General features: G+C 30.3%; 1 protein-coding gene across 1 annotated transcript; it reads right to left on the bottom strand.

Moving 5' to 3' along the window:
* Positions 1 to 391: 391 nt before the first annotated feature.
* On the bottom strand, positions 392 to 8848 carry LOC132717997 (carbohydrate sulfotransferase 15-like). Its single transcript, XM_060701608.1, has 6 exons — positions 8801 to 8848; positions 8044 to 8266; positions 7205 to 7309; positions 2964 to 3123; positions 2716 to 2805; positions 392 to 527 (listed from the first exon to the last, which is right to left on the bottom strand). The coding sequence occupies exons 1-6, from the start codon at positions 8846 to 8848 to the stop codon at positions 392 to 394; spliced, it is 762 nt and encodes a 253-aa protein (XP_060557591.1).
* Positions 8849 to 16564: the final 7716 nt, after the last annotated feature.

Raw genomic sequence — 16564 nt, 5'->3', positions numbered from 1 at the left:
AACACGTGATTCTATTCATGTGACAATTTTAAAAGTCACAGGCCTCTACGTATTAATAGGATATATATCATATGACTTCTATTTTTAGTAACGACCGAATTTTTCAGACAGCATTTCGTTCTTTTGCCTATACCCTAACCCTAACCCTAAATAAAATTTAATATAAAGTAGATATTTCGATAGTTAATAGTTTATTTGACATTATTTTATTCAAAATTTCTATTTTGAATGATGAAGATGATGAAAAGTAAGTGAAGAAATATAGTCTTTCAACAATCAGAGCTGTAAGCCTTCTACAGTAAAATAACAAAATCCGTACTTCAAAGCATATATTATTTTTCTTCGAATATTCCAATGCAATTATCATTATAATACTCATCCTCTCAAAATGTTAATCGTATGTCATATTTTCACCAAGCAGCTTACTTAGATTCTCATTATGTTTCCTGTAAAAATCTGATAGAAGCGTTTTTGTCTCAGGTAACATCTGACCAACTAGTGCATACATTTTTGTGTTGATGTTTCCCCTTCGAAGAGACAAGATGGCTGTCATGATATTTTTTTTCGGAATTTCTGTAATAAGTTTAGCTATAAGAATTCTTTTTTTAAAGAAGATTAACATGTTTTAATAAAGTACTACTGGTCTCATTTGGTGATTTACTGAAAACAAAACGATATTTAGAAAGTGGGCTACACTAAGTATTTTAAGATTTTAACTAATTGTTTGTTATTCTTTCATGCATTTGCCATACAAGACATACGGATTTAGTGTTAATATGCTAAGCAATATGTTTTAAAATAAACAATCAATACTATGCCTATAAAGTTACTATGAAAAGAATTTCTGGCTTGCATGCAAAGACATAAATAATTATAATGTGACCCCTTTCCCTACCTGAAGGAGAGTAAATACACTAGATATTTGTCAATAAATTCGGATATATTCAAACTTCCATCAATCTTCAACATCCGTCCCGGCTCGTGAAAATTTGTGGTATTTTACCATGTTTCGTGAAAATATATTTCATATTGCACTCAAACAAAAAAATATCGTCTTATTCTGCTTTTTTTAAATAAAAAAAAAAAATAAAAAAAAATTAAAAGTCAAACTATAGCAGCCACCCTACAGGAAATTGTTAAAAAGTCAGCTGTTTTCAGTATGTTCACTTTATTTCTTATGGTTATAATAATAATAATAATAATTTTATTCGGTAAAAGTGTACATGACATGGCAATGACATAATGATGCATAATGATACAATACATATAACAATAATCAAAATATTAAAGAGACTAGAAATATCACATGACATAAGTATACGACAAAATATAAATATATGAGCCATGTAGTGCCCACCAATACCAGGGATAACACAAAAAAGAGGAAAGGATTCCTCTTATTTCCATTGTGGTCCCTGATATTGGAGGCATGACACAGAAAGTCATGTTAATTTGTATGAAATTGAAATTAATTCTTTTACTAATAAGACATAAATTGCAATAATTTAGTTGAGATCACAATATATCACAGTCCAAGTTTGTATCACATTAAAATCACAGTTCAAGTTTGTATCACATCAATAAATCATGAAATAGTGCATCACAGAAATTGTCAGTCAAACTGTAAAAATTTAATAAAAATATTATAAAACGTTAAATGTGCAAGCTAAAAATGGGTAAATTACTAAAGGACACAACATATGTGTGTTGTGCTTAAACTTAAGAATAAGTAAAATCTGGGACTCTATTAAGACTATTAAAAGATTCAAATACTTTTGAAAAATAAACTAAAATTAACTGGCCATTAAATGGGCTTTGATGGCATGCTTGAAGGTGTGGGAAGATTGAATATCTCTAAGATTTTGAGGAAGGCCGTTCCATAGTGAAATACCATTAAAAGTTAAAATTTGTGTGAGCGCTAAATTAGTTTTCAAGTTGTTATTCATGCAACTAAAAAAGATTTATTTTTACAAAATATGTGACGGTTAATTTCAATTTTGATATAATTTTTTTAATAAATACCGAATTTCTGACAGAGAATGAGCGTAATTTGAACGCTTATGCTTAGCGGGTATGATCAGAGAGGGCATATTTATGATTTATTACTCAAATACATTATCCCTTATAGTGCAAATCTATCTTGTGTGTCATTTTTTATGAATTTGCATTTTCCAATAAAAGACTGATAAACTACACTAAAGTTTTTTATATCTGCATGCACACTGATTTGGATAAATAGTAAATCAGTATAACGTGTCAAACAATAGCTTGTACATACCAATATCTAAAAACCTAAAGACATCTGTAATAACAGCTTCCATATTGGCAGAAAAGTTTTCTGTTTTGACTATTTTCACTTGACCTCGAGGAAAGGAACGAAAATAATCTTCTACATACACACGATAAATTGAAACTTCGAGTCTTACACCCTTGAAAAAATTCTTCACATATTAAGCAGTACTAATCATATATATATATAAATCATTATTTGAAGAAAAGAAACTAAAATAAGAAGATATAAACATACTAACAGATCAATCAAAGCAAGTGACTGATATATTGCTATTAACAAATCAATCAAAAACATATTACTAAAACACATATATCTGAATAATACAATTATATCAACATCACAATTAACATTTTAACATTTTACGTACCTCGTATACATAAAAATATGTACAATAGCGTAAACAGTGTTTCTTTAAACAATACCAATGTCTCTGTATAGCGGCTTTTATTTTTGCATGGAAATCGTTAGCATCTTTTTTCCCTTTTCCAAAATATAAGTAGTCAGAATAAATTCTGAAACATACAATACTTGTTATCTTAAACACAAATGGTTTTGTTGTAAAAATAATTATGTTGTTTCGTTTATATTCTTTCGTATTGAATCGTGATATAAAGACATACTTTATTTACTGTTAGAAATATAACAACACTTAATGAAAATGATACTTTACCTTTTAACTGGATTCCTTAACAAGAATAATATCTTTGTGGCAGGATTCAATTTGTGTATGACATCAGAAATAGTAAACGGAGGAATTGCTTCTTTCCCATTTTTATCATTCCAGTTCATTAACAATTTGTTGCTGTCCCAATACGTACCACTAAAATCACCTTGAGATAAGTAAACAATGACATATTTGAAGAGCATATTGTTATAATTAAATATTATATCGAACTTTCCGAAGAGACTCATTTTACGTTCAATGCTTAAATAGTGAGAAATAAAGAATCAATAAAAACGCACCAAAAGACAAATTTTAAATTGTTAAAAGCTCATTTGATTGAGCCTGTTCATGGACGGTAATTGAAAGTTTAATTTACCGTCCACTTCCCCTGGGACAGGCTTAAGCAGAATTCAACATTTTATCATGGTAATAGAGGATTTTTGAATTTAAAAGCATTCGCAGATGTGTTAATAAAAACATAAATACTGGAAAGAAAATTTAGCAATGTTATTACAAAATTCTTATCTGACAGAAGTTTTATGAAACATTTGTTTTACATTTGGATATTATGTGCAACTTGCAAAAATAATGTTAAAAGACAAGCATGTTTTTTAAAGACTTCCGTAGAAATAAATGGTTCAAACTCAATTTTATATTCATGGTATTTTTAAAATTTGATGAGAAATTCCTAAAGGCATAAATATCTACATTTTACACTAAATGGATTCAGTATATTTGTTAACTCTAAATTCAATAGTTCGGTCTTTGATTCACTTGTCCCTTATCGCTGTGGACTTTAATTCATTCAACCTAGGAATATGGCTTACAACATTTAAAGAAAAAATTCATGTAGCTCATGGTCCGAGGTCGATTTATTTGTGTACTTTCGAACACCCCTTGGATAATAAATTCCGAGTAAAAAAATCAGTGAGACTTCAAATCATAATTTGTATCATTGTAGTTTGAAACTTGATGACGTACTTAAGCTTGCTCACAATGCAAAGATTAACATCATAAAAACTTGTCTATAAACTTAAGATAATGGTTGCTAACAAGCAACTTTACATCTGGTTCAGATCATATCTGAGCAACCGCAGCAATATGGTTACAATTGAATGTCAAATTTTAGACGAGTTGATAGTGTTATCCGATGTTCATGGGTTAATTTATTTGGTGTTGTTTGTTTCTGGCATATGATATTAACCTACCAAACGCCCAAAGTCAAACCAGAGTGAATAGGGTTAGGGTTAGGGTTAAATGCCAAATATGGTATAAGTTAATTACATATCATTTCAGCAAAATAAATGGTCCAGTATATTCAATATATACTAGCTTGTTCTGTACATTTATGCATTATTGTTCGTATTTTGCAATATAAGGATAACAAAATTCCGTGTAAGGCATTTATCAAAGTTATTTTCGATAGTATACTACATATATACAGTTTACATATGTATCGTTTTTTAATATATAAAATATATTTATACGAGAGGGTACTTTTTAAATATGAAGGGAATATACAGAATCGTATTTTCGAGCTATACAGAGGATAAACGGAATTACAATTTCTATATACAAAGGGTATATACGGATTTGTATTTAAAAAAATACATAGGGGACGTTACGAAATTGTATTTTAAAGAAACACAGATATGTAGAATCGTATTTTCAAAATATCAAATGGTACGCGCAACTTAATTTTGCATAGAAAACAATGGTACGGATAGTATCACAATACCTAAAGCAAATAACTGACACGTTTATGACTAAAATACAGACAATATTCCTCATTATGTAATTGTGAATAGGAACAGTATATTTGTATGCAGAAGGTCCTTATCTTCGTTATAAGAGTATTTGAAATGATAATGCTAAACACCAAATCGTCTAATTAAACGAAACAGACTTTTATTAATTCATGGACATATCATGAATATGTTTACATGTTTAAACTAAAATAAACATGTCTACTGTAACTGCCATTACTTGTAAATGTTAGAAAAAATAGTTTAGAATACTTTTGTTGTAAAAGATACTTTTCACATATATATAGTAGTTATTACCTCCACTGTCTGCCATTTTGAGGGTCATTCCAAGTATAGTATATTCCTATGGTGAGTTAATAGTCTTTTATTATTCCATGATCTTCATGAAATCGATAAACCTCTTTAAAATATTAATGCTGTAATTATTCTTTTTTTCCATTTGTATAAATGATTTGATCATTAAACTTAGTCAGCTTTATATAAATTTACATACTTTGGTCTACGAGGCAATTCTATATGCTATATATAGAAGTTATCTCCAAAAGGTTAAAAGGTGCTTTCCATTACCCCAGTCAATATAAAACAAGTGACCTCACGGGCCAGGACCAATTATGATCTGAGGGTAATGATTTGTATAACTTTTGTAGAAATCTACTAAGTGATGTTATATGCACAATATCTAAGGTTTCACACAAAAAGACAGAAATAAATACATTTCCATTATAAGTGTATATAATTTCAGTGACCCCTAGTCGCAAATATTAACCCAAGGTTAATGTCAAACTGACAGATAATGCTACATACTAAGCATTTCAGCTCATGATATTGTTGTTTAACATTATGAAACTTATATTTTGTTTTCTAAATGACATCTTTATTAATTAAGTGACTCCAGGGAGGTACCAAATATTAACACAAGGTGTGTGATTAACCATAATCTCAATTTGTTGAGGCCTTTAAGGAAATATTTCATGCAAAATATCTTATTTTTAGGTTATAATCGCCTCATAAAGACATCTTCGAATGCATTTAAATTCAAAATTTCACTATTTTCATATAGAAATGAGTAATCGGCTTCAATCATTGGAGATGAAAGGCAAACTTCATTCACTACTTCCGTCAAATAATATGCTAGACGAAACTGACTGCAACTTTTTCAATGGTGGCGTAATTGGCTTTTGAAAGCTTCCGATGTAATGTTTTCAAAGCAAACAATTAGACAGAATTGTTTCATTATTAAAATAATACTATTCAGTATACTTTGCTTTGGTTTAAAATGAATTAATGCTTTTTCATTACGTACAATTAAATCAGATAACCGTTAATAACTAAGCAATAAAATAATTGTGCTATTCCTCGAGACATTTAGACATAATTTTATCAAAACCTGTCAAACAAGTGATGATTTCATATAACTGAATTTTAATTTTACTCATTTATTTAAGCGTATCCGATACTTTTTAAAGAAATACTTCTGTGAAATCATTTGTATTCGTGGGCATGAAATTTCGTGGTTTTATCAAAACTGGCATTTTCGTGGGTTCTTAAATTCGTGGACTTTCATTTCCTTGAAAAAACAATGAAAAGTAATCTTTTGCTGCTTTACTTACGCGTGTATATAACATAGCTCTTGTCAATAAATTTAATCCCTGTCTCTTGGAGTAACACAGTTACTGACGATAATTGACAGCAATTAGTAAGATTGTGTGACATGATATATGCAGCTCTATGTGTAACGCTGCCCCTTAAATTCGTCAATATAAACATCGCATAAATTATACGATATCTTCCACTTTTAACTAGCGAGTATAAAAGTTTACCCAAAACTACACATAATGCCACATCGACTGTGTAAATTTATATGCATATAAACGAGTAAGTGGCTCAATACAGTTAGATATATATGTGTGTATCTAGTAAAAAGACATCTCCTTCTTTGATATTTTCGGAATAACAGACACACAAACACATATTGATTTTTTTATATGGATAATATAAACACTAGTCGTGTAAAGTTTTATCAGCGCTTATTAATGCACAAGGTCCCCATCTTTACTTATGTCGCGAATTCTGGCTAACACAATCGAATAGCCTACAACGAACAAGTAGTCCCCCGGATGTTTATATGCGACGAACATTTGTGACAGCACACTGAAGACATACAATCATTTTTTTTCAAGTTTCTTAAATATTGCAAAACTTACTTTGTTATGGATTTAATTTGTCACTGATCTGATTATCAGTATACAATTGTACCACAAAAATCGGCCGGAAAAGCGCCAACGCATGTTGTAATGTATGGAACCGAAACATTGTAAGATCGAAGTATTCGTTGAGATAAAATTTGGTCGGGTCTTAAATTCGTGGATTGACCTATCCACGAAAACAAGGAAAATTCGTGTCCGACGAATAATACTGATTTCACATGTTAGACCTAACGTTTCGAAGAGATAATTATTGTGACATATTTAAAGAGCGTACCAAAAATTCCACTGTGGCGCCCATTCGTCTGTTTTGATTTTAAAACGTCTTCTGTTACTATGTGGTCGTAAAGTTGAAGATAATTTGTTAATGATTTATACTTTCCTGTAAAAGAGTAAAATGATATGAATACCGTTCAATGGTTATAAAACGAGAGACAAAAAGCAGTTTATTTTCTTTCAGCATATTTGACCTTTATGTTCATTTACTTCTAGTCTTGAACATTTAGACATCGAGTTAGAAAAGCTGATATCAAACCATTTCTGTCTTCTGTTTTCTTAAATGTCAACAAGCTGAAATTGAAACACAATAATTTTGAATGATTTTATGAAGAAAACTTCTTTCTCTTTCTTTATTCATGTATAACCATTGCACAATATTATGAAGTACAAAATAACTTGTTGTGTTTTTTTAACGAAAATATATGACGCTGAACAGACTCTTTGAAACAAATGATTATCAAACCCATCAAGACTCGAATATCTTAAGAACTAAAAATATTAAAGGATCGGGTTAACTTTATTGTTGGTGTTGTTTAGAGGATATTGTTTTACAAACAAGCGTTCCCATCCAATGTGTTTTATTATGTATGCTATTATTCAATTATAACTGTACACTCAAGCATTATTTATATATTTGGTGGTGATATCGATAATATATATCTAATATTTACAAGACAAAAACGACTCTTTTAATTTAGGATTTTGGTTTCATTTAAGGGAGGTTCACTTTAGAAAGTACAGACAGATAATTGATTTACATCATATTGTACATTGTATACAAAATATGACATATCAGAATGTATCTAAGAGAAATGCTTGTATGATAAACGTGAATACCATTTCTACTAAATCCTCTCCTAGAAAACCAGTGTGTCTCTTTACGAGATTTATTTGAAATTGACGGGTGTTGTGTTATTCTTTTGTAAAAGTCCGATGTACCGCACTTTGGCATTCCTACGAGATAAAAGTATGGCAAACATCTAATACGTGTATTTGTGTCATTGATATTTCTCTCAATCCAGCAAGGGTTTTTGAAATTCTTGAGAAATGGAGGAAGTTTCTGTAAAGAAATTCAGTCTTTCTATTAACACTCTTCTAGCGTTTAGAAAAACCTTTGTTGGAATTGAATTATTAAGTTTAAAATGACAAAAAAATCGAAATTTTTAAAAAAATCCTTTAATTTTTTTTATCTTTTTAACGATAAGAAAAAGAGTAAAATATTAGTCAAGCTAGATACAAAATAAATATAGAGAACAATACATGCACAGCCAATAGAGTTGCTGCAAAACGGCAATTTAATTAATAAAAACACATTGACGAATGTTAAAAAATTGATTACACGATTCAGTTTTGTTTAAAAAAGACCGTTTATAATCGAGGCTAGCTAAAGATGTTTATATAATAAAATAACTTAAACAAACATTAACACTATTGGCAGTATATCATAAGTTATCTCCCTTAACGTAGCAATTAAGTTACTTCCTTTGATGTGTCGCAAATATTTTCATCCCTTTATATATGAAAAAGACAGTGAGAATGTCTTTGACATAATTAAGTTCAGTATATATATAGTTTTATACGGTCTGCAACATACCATTTCTTGTGGTGTTTTGTCTATTTGCTGAAACAAGCCTTCTAGCATTGAATCCCGGTGTCTTCTCGACTTTTTGTCCGAAACATTTATTTGGAAATTCTTCAAATAAACACCTTTAATATAAAGAAACGTGTAATAAAGATTGGGTGATAGAATCGTGCTATGAGTTAGTAAGAAGTCCCGTTGTTTTTTCTCAAGTATTAATCTTATAGCTTCAGTCTTGATTTTTCCAGCTCAAATACATGTTAACATGCTTATTAAACAAAACAAAACTTTAAATTTAAAAAAAAAATCAAAAATTTTCAAAGATGCATTCAGTCTCATTTTAGGTTTCTATGTTTATTATATTGCAAATATAATTTTGTTTATTGTTTGAACCTTCAAACAAAAACAAAAATAAGAAAAATCGACAAAGCAGACAGTATCATGTCTTTTCAACGTAAAATCGTTATATGGTCACATGTCACATAACCTGTGTAATGTGCATGACAATTATATAACTCTTGCAAACATACAAAAAAAAAGAAAAAAGAAAAAAGAACAACTCGAAAACAAAAACACTTTTACAGACAGATATTAGATTTTATATTTTACGGAAATATGAGACAGTTCAAACAATTAAAAATAATTAAGTGAAAGCAGACCTCGAGGATATTGGGTTACATGTTTATTATCATATCATTATTTATCTCAAATGAACAAACTTATTTTATCTGTAACATAAATTTTCAATTAATTATTTTGTATTTATTGTTAAACGTTTCATACTACGAGACTTGTCCATACAACCTAGCATGAAGGAGCAGAAGTTGCGAAATGAAAACCGAATCGTAAGACAGTAGTAGGTAAGACATTTATTAACACTGTTACGAGCCAAACGTAACGAGAAAGAAAAGCCAGCAACAAACTTGTTACAATAACAAATTTATTACAGAAAAATTATTTGAGAAAAATTAAAGAACAATTTATGTTTACAAATACCTGAAGTCCAAATAAAATATAAATATCAAATGTCTTATCTGATCCTGGAATGGTCCCTTTTTGAATAGCACAGTTAAATCCAAGTTAAATCCAAGAACACTTTAGAATAAATTCCCACAATAAAATCCACAAGAATAATTTTAACTATTTTAAAATAATCCAAGCTCCAATAAATCACTTAATATCAAAGTTGAATAATACTCCAAATAAATTGATGACTTTAAAGGTAACTGATGACTTAAAAGATCACTGATGACTTAAAAGGTAAAGGTAATGAAAATTGTCCTTTTATATATATTAACTAAGAAAATTTCAGAAAAGTCTTTTATCTTCTACAGTTATCATAATCTAACAACTTCAACAGTAAAGAACAATCCGGAAGTTTCTATCTAAATATAATGCATGAATCATAATTCTAGTATTTTCTACAACAGGTAAGAAACTACTTCTTGTTGACATGCATGTAGTTAATGTTCTAAAAATAGAACAATGATAATATTGGAAATACCAACTGGTCAGATATAAATTATGTACATGTAATATGTTGCATACATAACACTTCCTCTCTTCAAGAAAAAGAAATATGAATGAAATGAATATTTCTTTTACATAAATCCAAACAATATAACTTACGAATAACGTAGGAGAAATGTTAAACAATTTTATACATAAAATCTTATATATGTGTATTATAAACAATAGCAATCAACGAAGTAAAACTAATCAATAGATGTTTAATTTAAAATGCTGAAAATAACAGTTTTAGACACGTGAAAATGCATCAGGGATCAAATTATCTTCCCTTTAATGTGTCTAATGTCAAGACTATATTCTTGCAAAAACAAGCTCAACCTCAACAACCTTTGATTTTTGGTTTTAAGTTTATGCAAGAAAGTTGGGGGATTGTGATTACTAAAGACAACAACAGGCAACTTTGAAGAAGTGAGATAAACTTCAGAATGCTGAATAGCAAGAATAAGGGCAAGGCACTCTTTCTCTATAGTAGAGTAATTTTTCTGATGTTCATTAAATTTTTAGAAAAGTAACAAACAGGATGGTCAACACCATTGTTTTCTTCTTGGATCAATACACTTCCAACACCTATGTCACTAGCATCTACATCTAACTTAAAGTTTTTTTTATTAAAGTCTGGTGCCAAGAGAACTGGTGCACTCATAAATATGTCAAATGCCGTTTGACAATTGTCATTCCAAATGAATTTTGTTTCTTTTCTTCAGTAAATTTGTCAATGGTTCTGCAATAATCGAAAAAATATTATAAAACTTACGATAATACCCTGCCATACGAAGAAATCGCATCAGTTGTCTTTTACAAATAGGCACAGGAAATTCAGAGATAGCTTTGACCTAATCTTCTATTGGTTTAACTTTACCCTGTCCAACTACATGTCCTAAAAATGTTAAAACTGCATGACTAAAATTCATTTTTAACAAGATTAACTGTCAATTTAACACCACTAAGTCGGTCGAAGAATGCTCTTATAGTTTTGAGATGCTCCTCCAATTCATCAGAGTAGATGATTGCGTCATCAATGTATGCGTCACATCCGTGTAGACCAGATATTATCATGTTTATAAGCTTGGTGAGTTTTTCATACCAAATGGCATGACTTTATATTGATACAAGCCGTCTGATGTTACAAAGGCTGATATTTCTTTAGCTCTATCAGTAAGTGGAAATTGCCAGAATCCTTTTAGAAGATCAAACTTTGTTACATACTTTGCTTTTCCAATTTTGTCAATACAGTCATCAATTCTTGATATAGCAAATATGTAAGTTTTTGTTACCGAGTTCACTTTACGATAATCTGTACTCATTTTATATGTTCCATTTGATTTTGGTACAAAAATACATGGAGAGCTGTAACTGCTTTGACTTGGTTCAATAAAGTCATTATCAAATAAATACTGAACTTCTTGTCTTAGGTATTTTTGTTTTACAGGATTTGTTCTATATGGATGTTGTTTTATTGGTTCAGAGTTTTCAAAAATGGCGTCATGATGTATTTTATCAGTCCGTTAGGGAATATCAGGAAATAAGTGTTCATATTCATAAATAAGATGTTTCAGTTCATCTCGTTTCGACGGTTCTAAGTGAGCAAGTTTTTCATCCAGATTTTTCAGAGTATCAGAGTTTTCAAGCTTTGCTGAACCAGGATCAGACTTTTCAAAATTTTCATAACTATTTGATTTAACTGAACATTGATTTTGTAGAACAGAGTTTACAAAAAATATAAGTTTACTAATTTTGCTATCTCTGTCAAATCATTCTTTTAACATATTTGGTGACACTTTTGTTCCCAGGAGTATTAATAATATAATTAAGGTCGCTGACTTTCTTTTCAATAGTATAAGAACCAAAGTATCTTGCCTGTAATGGTTTTCCAGGTATAGGTAAAAGAGCAAGTACTCTATCACCAGGGTTAAAACTTCTTTCCAGAGCATTCTCATCATACTGTTATGTATGCAAATATTACATGTATATAATTTATATCTGACCAGTTGGTATTTCCAATATTATCATTGTTCTATTTTTAGAACATAAACTACATGTATGTACTAGAACTTTCTTAACTGTTGTAGGAAACTCATGCATTATAATTATATAGAAATTACCGGAATGATCTTAATTGTTGAAGTTGCTAGATTATGATTATTGTAGAACATGAAAGACTATTCTAGAAACTTCTTAGCTTAATATTTATATATAGGAGACATTTTTCTTTCGTATTACCTTTTAAGTCATCAGTGATCTTTTAAGTCATCAGTTACCTTTTTAAGTCATCAATATATTTGGAGTATTATTCAACTTGGATATTAAGTGATTTATTGGAGCTTGGATTATTTTAAAATAGTTAAAATTATTCTTGTTGATTTTATTGTGGGAAATTATTCTAAAGTGTTCTTGGATTTAACTTGGATTTAACTGTACTATTTAAAAAGGGATCATTCCAGGATCATTCAGACTAGCATATGAATTTGGCATTTATATTTGGACTTCAGGTATTTGTACACATAATTTGTCGTTTTAATTTTCTTTAATAATTTTTCTGTAATAAAATTGTTATTGTTACAAGTTTGTTGCTGGCTTTTCTTTCTCGTTACACCTGGCTCGTAACAATACCTTGATTTCATTTTACTCTGTGTTGATTTTAAATTAAGCCTAGCTAACTCACATGCATTAGTCAACCTATTTCGAAATTCTGATACATACTGAAACAAATTTAAAGATATGTTATCTTCAAACAGGAATTTCCCTTTCAGAAGTTTTAAGGGTCCTCGGACAGTGTGACCAAATACTAATTCAAAAGGGCTGAAGCAAAGAGATTCCTGAACAGATTCTCTTACAGCAAATAACAATAAATGGTTAGGGTTAGTCTAACAAATACACCAGACATAAAGTTTGACCCTTGATCAGACTGTACTGACTTAGGTTTACCAACAAATGTGAAAAACTTCACAAGAACCTTGACAATAGTTTTGGCTTTAATATTCCTTAAAGGAATAGCTTCAGGGAAGCGCGTAGAAGCACAAATAATAGTAAATAAGTACTGAGAACCTGATTTAGTTTTTGGTAATGGACCTACACAGTCAATAATAACTCTACTAAAAGGTTCATCAAATGCAGGAAAAGGCTGTAAATGAGCTTTAGGTATTGTCTGGCGATTGGTGATTAACAGTCCCCTCCACTTCAGCTGGGACATTGGGGGTCGCCATTTTCTCATTTAAATCCCATTCTTTTCATAATAACAAACAGAGACTTGTAAAGCTTCATCTTCACTAAAAGCCTTTTGATATAAAGGATTGAAATCTCAGGATCATTTTGTTGTTCCTGGATAAGCTGTGACCTTGACAGCGTATCATGACCTTGATCTTTAGATCTTTGTGTAGAAAAATCAGATATTGAAAAATCTGTCTGAGTTTCAGGCAGAGTAAAGGTGGGTGAAAAATTTATTTCATTATCAAAAGACTGACCTACAAAAGTATCAGCTAAGTCAATATCTGAAAAAAATTGTGTTCTTGAGTGGCCTTCTTAGCCATAGCTCGAGTAACTGCACATGAAGGGTAAAGGTCAGGAATTTCCTGCTCAGGTATCTGATCCACACAAGGAGTGTCAGTTACAAGTGGATTAACCTCTACCTTGTCTCCAGCTAGGTCATTACCTAGCAATAAATGAACACCTTTAAAGGATAAGAAAGATCTTATACCTAAAGCCACCGGCCCAGTTACCAAATCTGAGGACAATTAAATATTATGGAGAGGGACATTAAAAAAAACACACTCTACACCCTAAATAAGGACACTAGATCCAGAAGAAGTCTTCTCAGAAAAAGGCAGTGTATCTGCTAAAATAAGAGATTGAGAAGCTCCTGTGTCTCTTAAAATTCTAAAAGGAGTAGGTTGGCAAGTATCACCGATAAGTGACAAGGAACCTTCCTAAAGGAATGGCTCATAAATCTCCATTATAGCATTAGACTTGGGTTTTATGCATTGTTATCAAGACAAGACTGAGGTTCAGACCTTGAAGTATCAAGACCTGTGGGTTTGGCCTCATTGCGTTGCTGTGCCTCCTTTTCAAGGTAAAGCAATCAGAAATAAGATAATAAGATGTCCAGTTTCTTGCAATAATTGCATATAGGACGAGATAAGGGACTATGACCTTTATATTCATCAGATAACTTTGGTTTGGGAGTATTTGACTGACTAGATGAGCCAAATAAATTACCAGAACTGAACTTGGAATTAAAAATGTGAGAGTGAGGACTTCCCTTTATTTATAATTGAGACTTTGTGGGTTAAAGAATAATCATCAGCTAGACGGGCAGCTTCTTCTAAAGTTTTTACCTGTTTTTCATCTAAGAAAGATTTAACATCAGAGTGAATACAACGCTTTAACTCTTCAACTAACATGAGCTGTCTGAGCTTTTCATGATCGTTATTAATTTTCTTAGATATACACCACCGATCAAAAAGTTGTTCTTTTGCTCTTGCAAATTCGACATGGGTTTGTCCAGTTTCTTTCTTAGAATTTCTGAATTTTTGCCTGTAGGCATCTGGTACTTACTCATAACCTTTCACAATTAATTCTTTACATTATCATAATTAGAACTTTGTTCAACAGTAAGTTGTGTATAGATCTCACAGTCTTTACCAATTAAGACGCTATGTAAAAGTAATGTCCAGTGCTCTCTTGGCCAATTTAAATTTTCAGCAACCTTTGCAAAATGAAGAAAATATTTATCAACTTCTTTTTCTTGGAAAGGTGGAACAAGCCTAATTTTTTAGTGACATCAAATTTTGAATTTATTCTATGTTCAAACTGATTTACTCTCTCTTTGCTTTCTAATTCTCTCATTCTAAACTGAAATTCTCTCTCTTCTCTTTCTTTTTCTAATTTTCTCTCTTCTCTTTCTTTTTCAAATTTTCTCTCGCCCCTTTCTTTTTCAAACTGTCTTTCCCTTTCGTTTTCTTCCCTTTCTTTTGCTAACAGAAACTGCCTTTCTTCTTTTTCTTTTTCTAACTGCACGTTCTCTAGTTCAAATTTAAATTGAAGTTCAAGCTCTCTTATCATTCATTCAGAAATTTCAGAGTGTTTTTAACAATGTGAGAAAGTGCATCATCTCCAAAAATATATTCATCCACAAAATAATGAATCAAAAGGTTTTTAATTTCTTGTTTACGCATTGAAGATTTAATTTCTGATAAATTATACTTTTTTGCAAGATCAAGCAAATCAGTTATATTAGCCAAATCTAATACCTCCTGGGAAGGTTCAGCTACAAACTTTTCTAAATCAAAAGACTGCTTGCTGCTGGTTTTAAACTTAAAAGTGGTGTGTTTCAAAAATTTCAAAATTGAAAGCCACTCTTAATAAAACAACTATGATATCAACTCAGATGAGTAAATACGGTAACAATTAAATGTAAAATGAACAGTAATAATTTCCAATAATATAGCCAAAAAGAAATATTCAATCCCGGACGAGCCCCCAATTTCTGTTACGAGCGAAGCGTAACGAGAAAGAAAAGCTAGTAACAAACTTGTAACAATAACAAATTTATTACAGAAAAAATATTTTAAGAAAAAATTAAAGAACAATTTATGTTTACAAATACCTGAAGTCCAAATAAAAACATAAATATCAAATGTCTTATCTGATCCTGGAATGATCCCTTTTGAATAGCACAGTTAAATCCAAGGTAATCCAAGAAACACTGTAGAATAAATTCCCACAATAAAATCCACAAGAATAATTAAACTATTTTAAAATAATCCAAGCTCCAGCAAATCACTTAATATCCAAGTTGAATAATACTCCAAATATATCGATGACTTATAAGGTAACTGATGACTTAAAAGATCACTGATGACTTAAAAGTAAGGGAATGAAAATGTCCCTTTATATATTTTAACTAAGAAGTTTCTAGAAAAGTCTAAAATCTGCTACAGTAATTATAATCTAGCAACTTCAACAAGAAAGAACATGTCCGAAAGTTTCTATATATAAATAATGCATGAATCACAATCTAGTATTTTCTACAACAGGTAAGAAACTTCTTGTTGACTTGCATGTAGTTAATGTTCTAAAAATAGAACAATGATAATATTGTAAATACCAACTGGTCAGATATAAATTGAAATATGTTGCATACAAAACAAGACATAAAAAAATAAATACTAGGGAAATAGTCAAGTAAAATGCAGAATATCGCAAAACAAGGTAAACAAGAAAGAGAATACTTAAAAGTGTTGAGGAAATGGC

Source organism: Ruditapes philippinarum, unplaced genomic scaffold, assembly GCF_026571515.1.
Source record: "Ruditapes philippinarum isolate M1 unplaced genomic scaffold, ASM2657151v2 ctg3023_1_1_1_1, whole genome shotgun sequence".
NCBI lineage: Eukaryota > Metazoa > Mollusca > Bivalvia > Venerida > Veneridae > Ruditapes > Ruditapes philippinarum.
The sequence above is the reverse complement of the archived record's forward strand: the minus strand, read 5'-3'. Positions and strand labels throughout refer to the sequence as shown.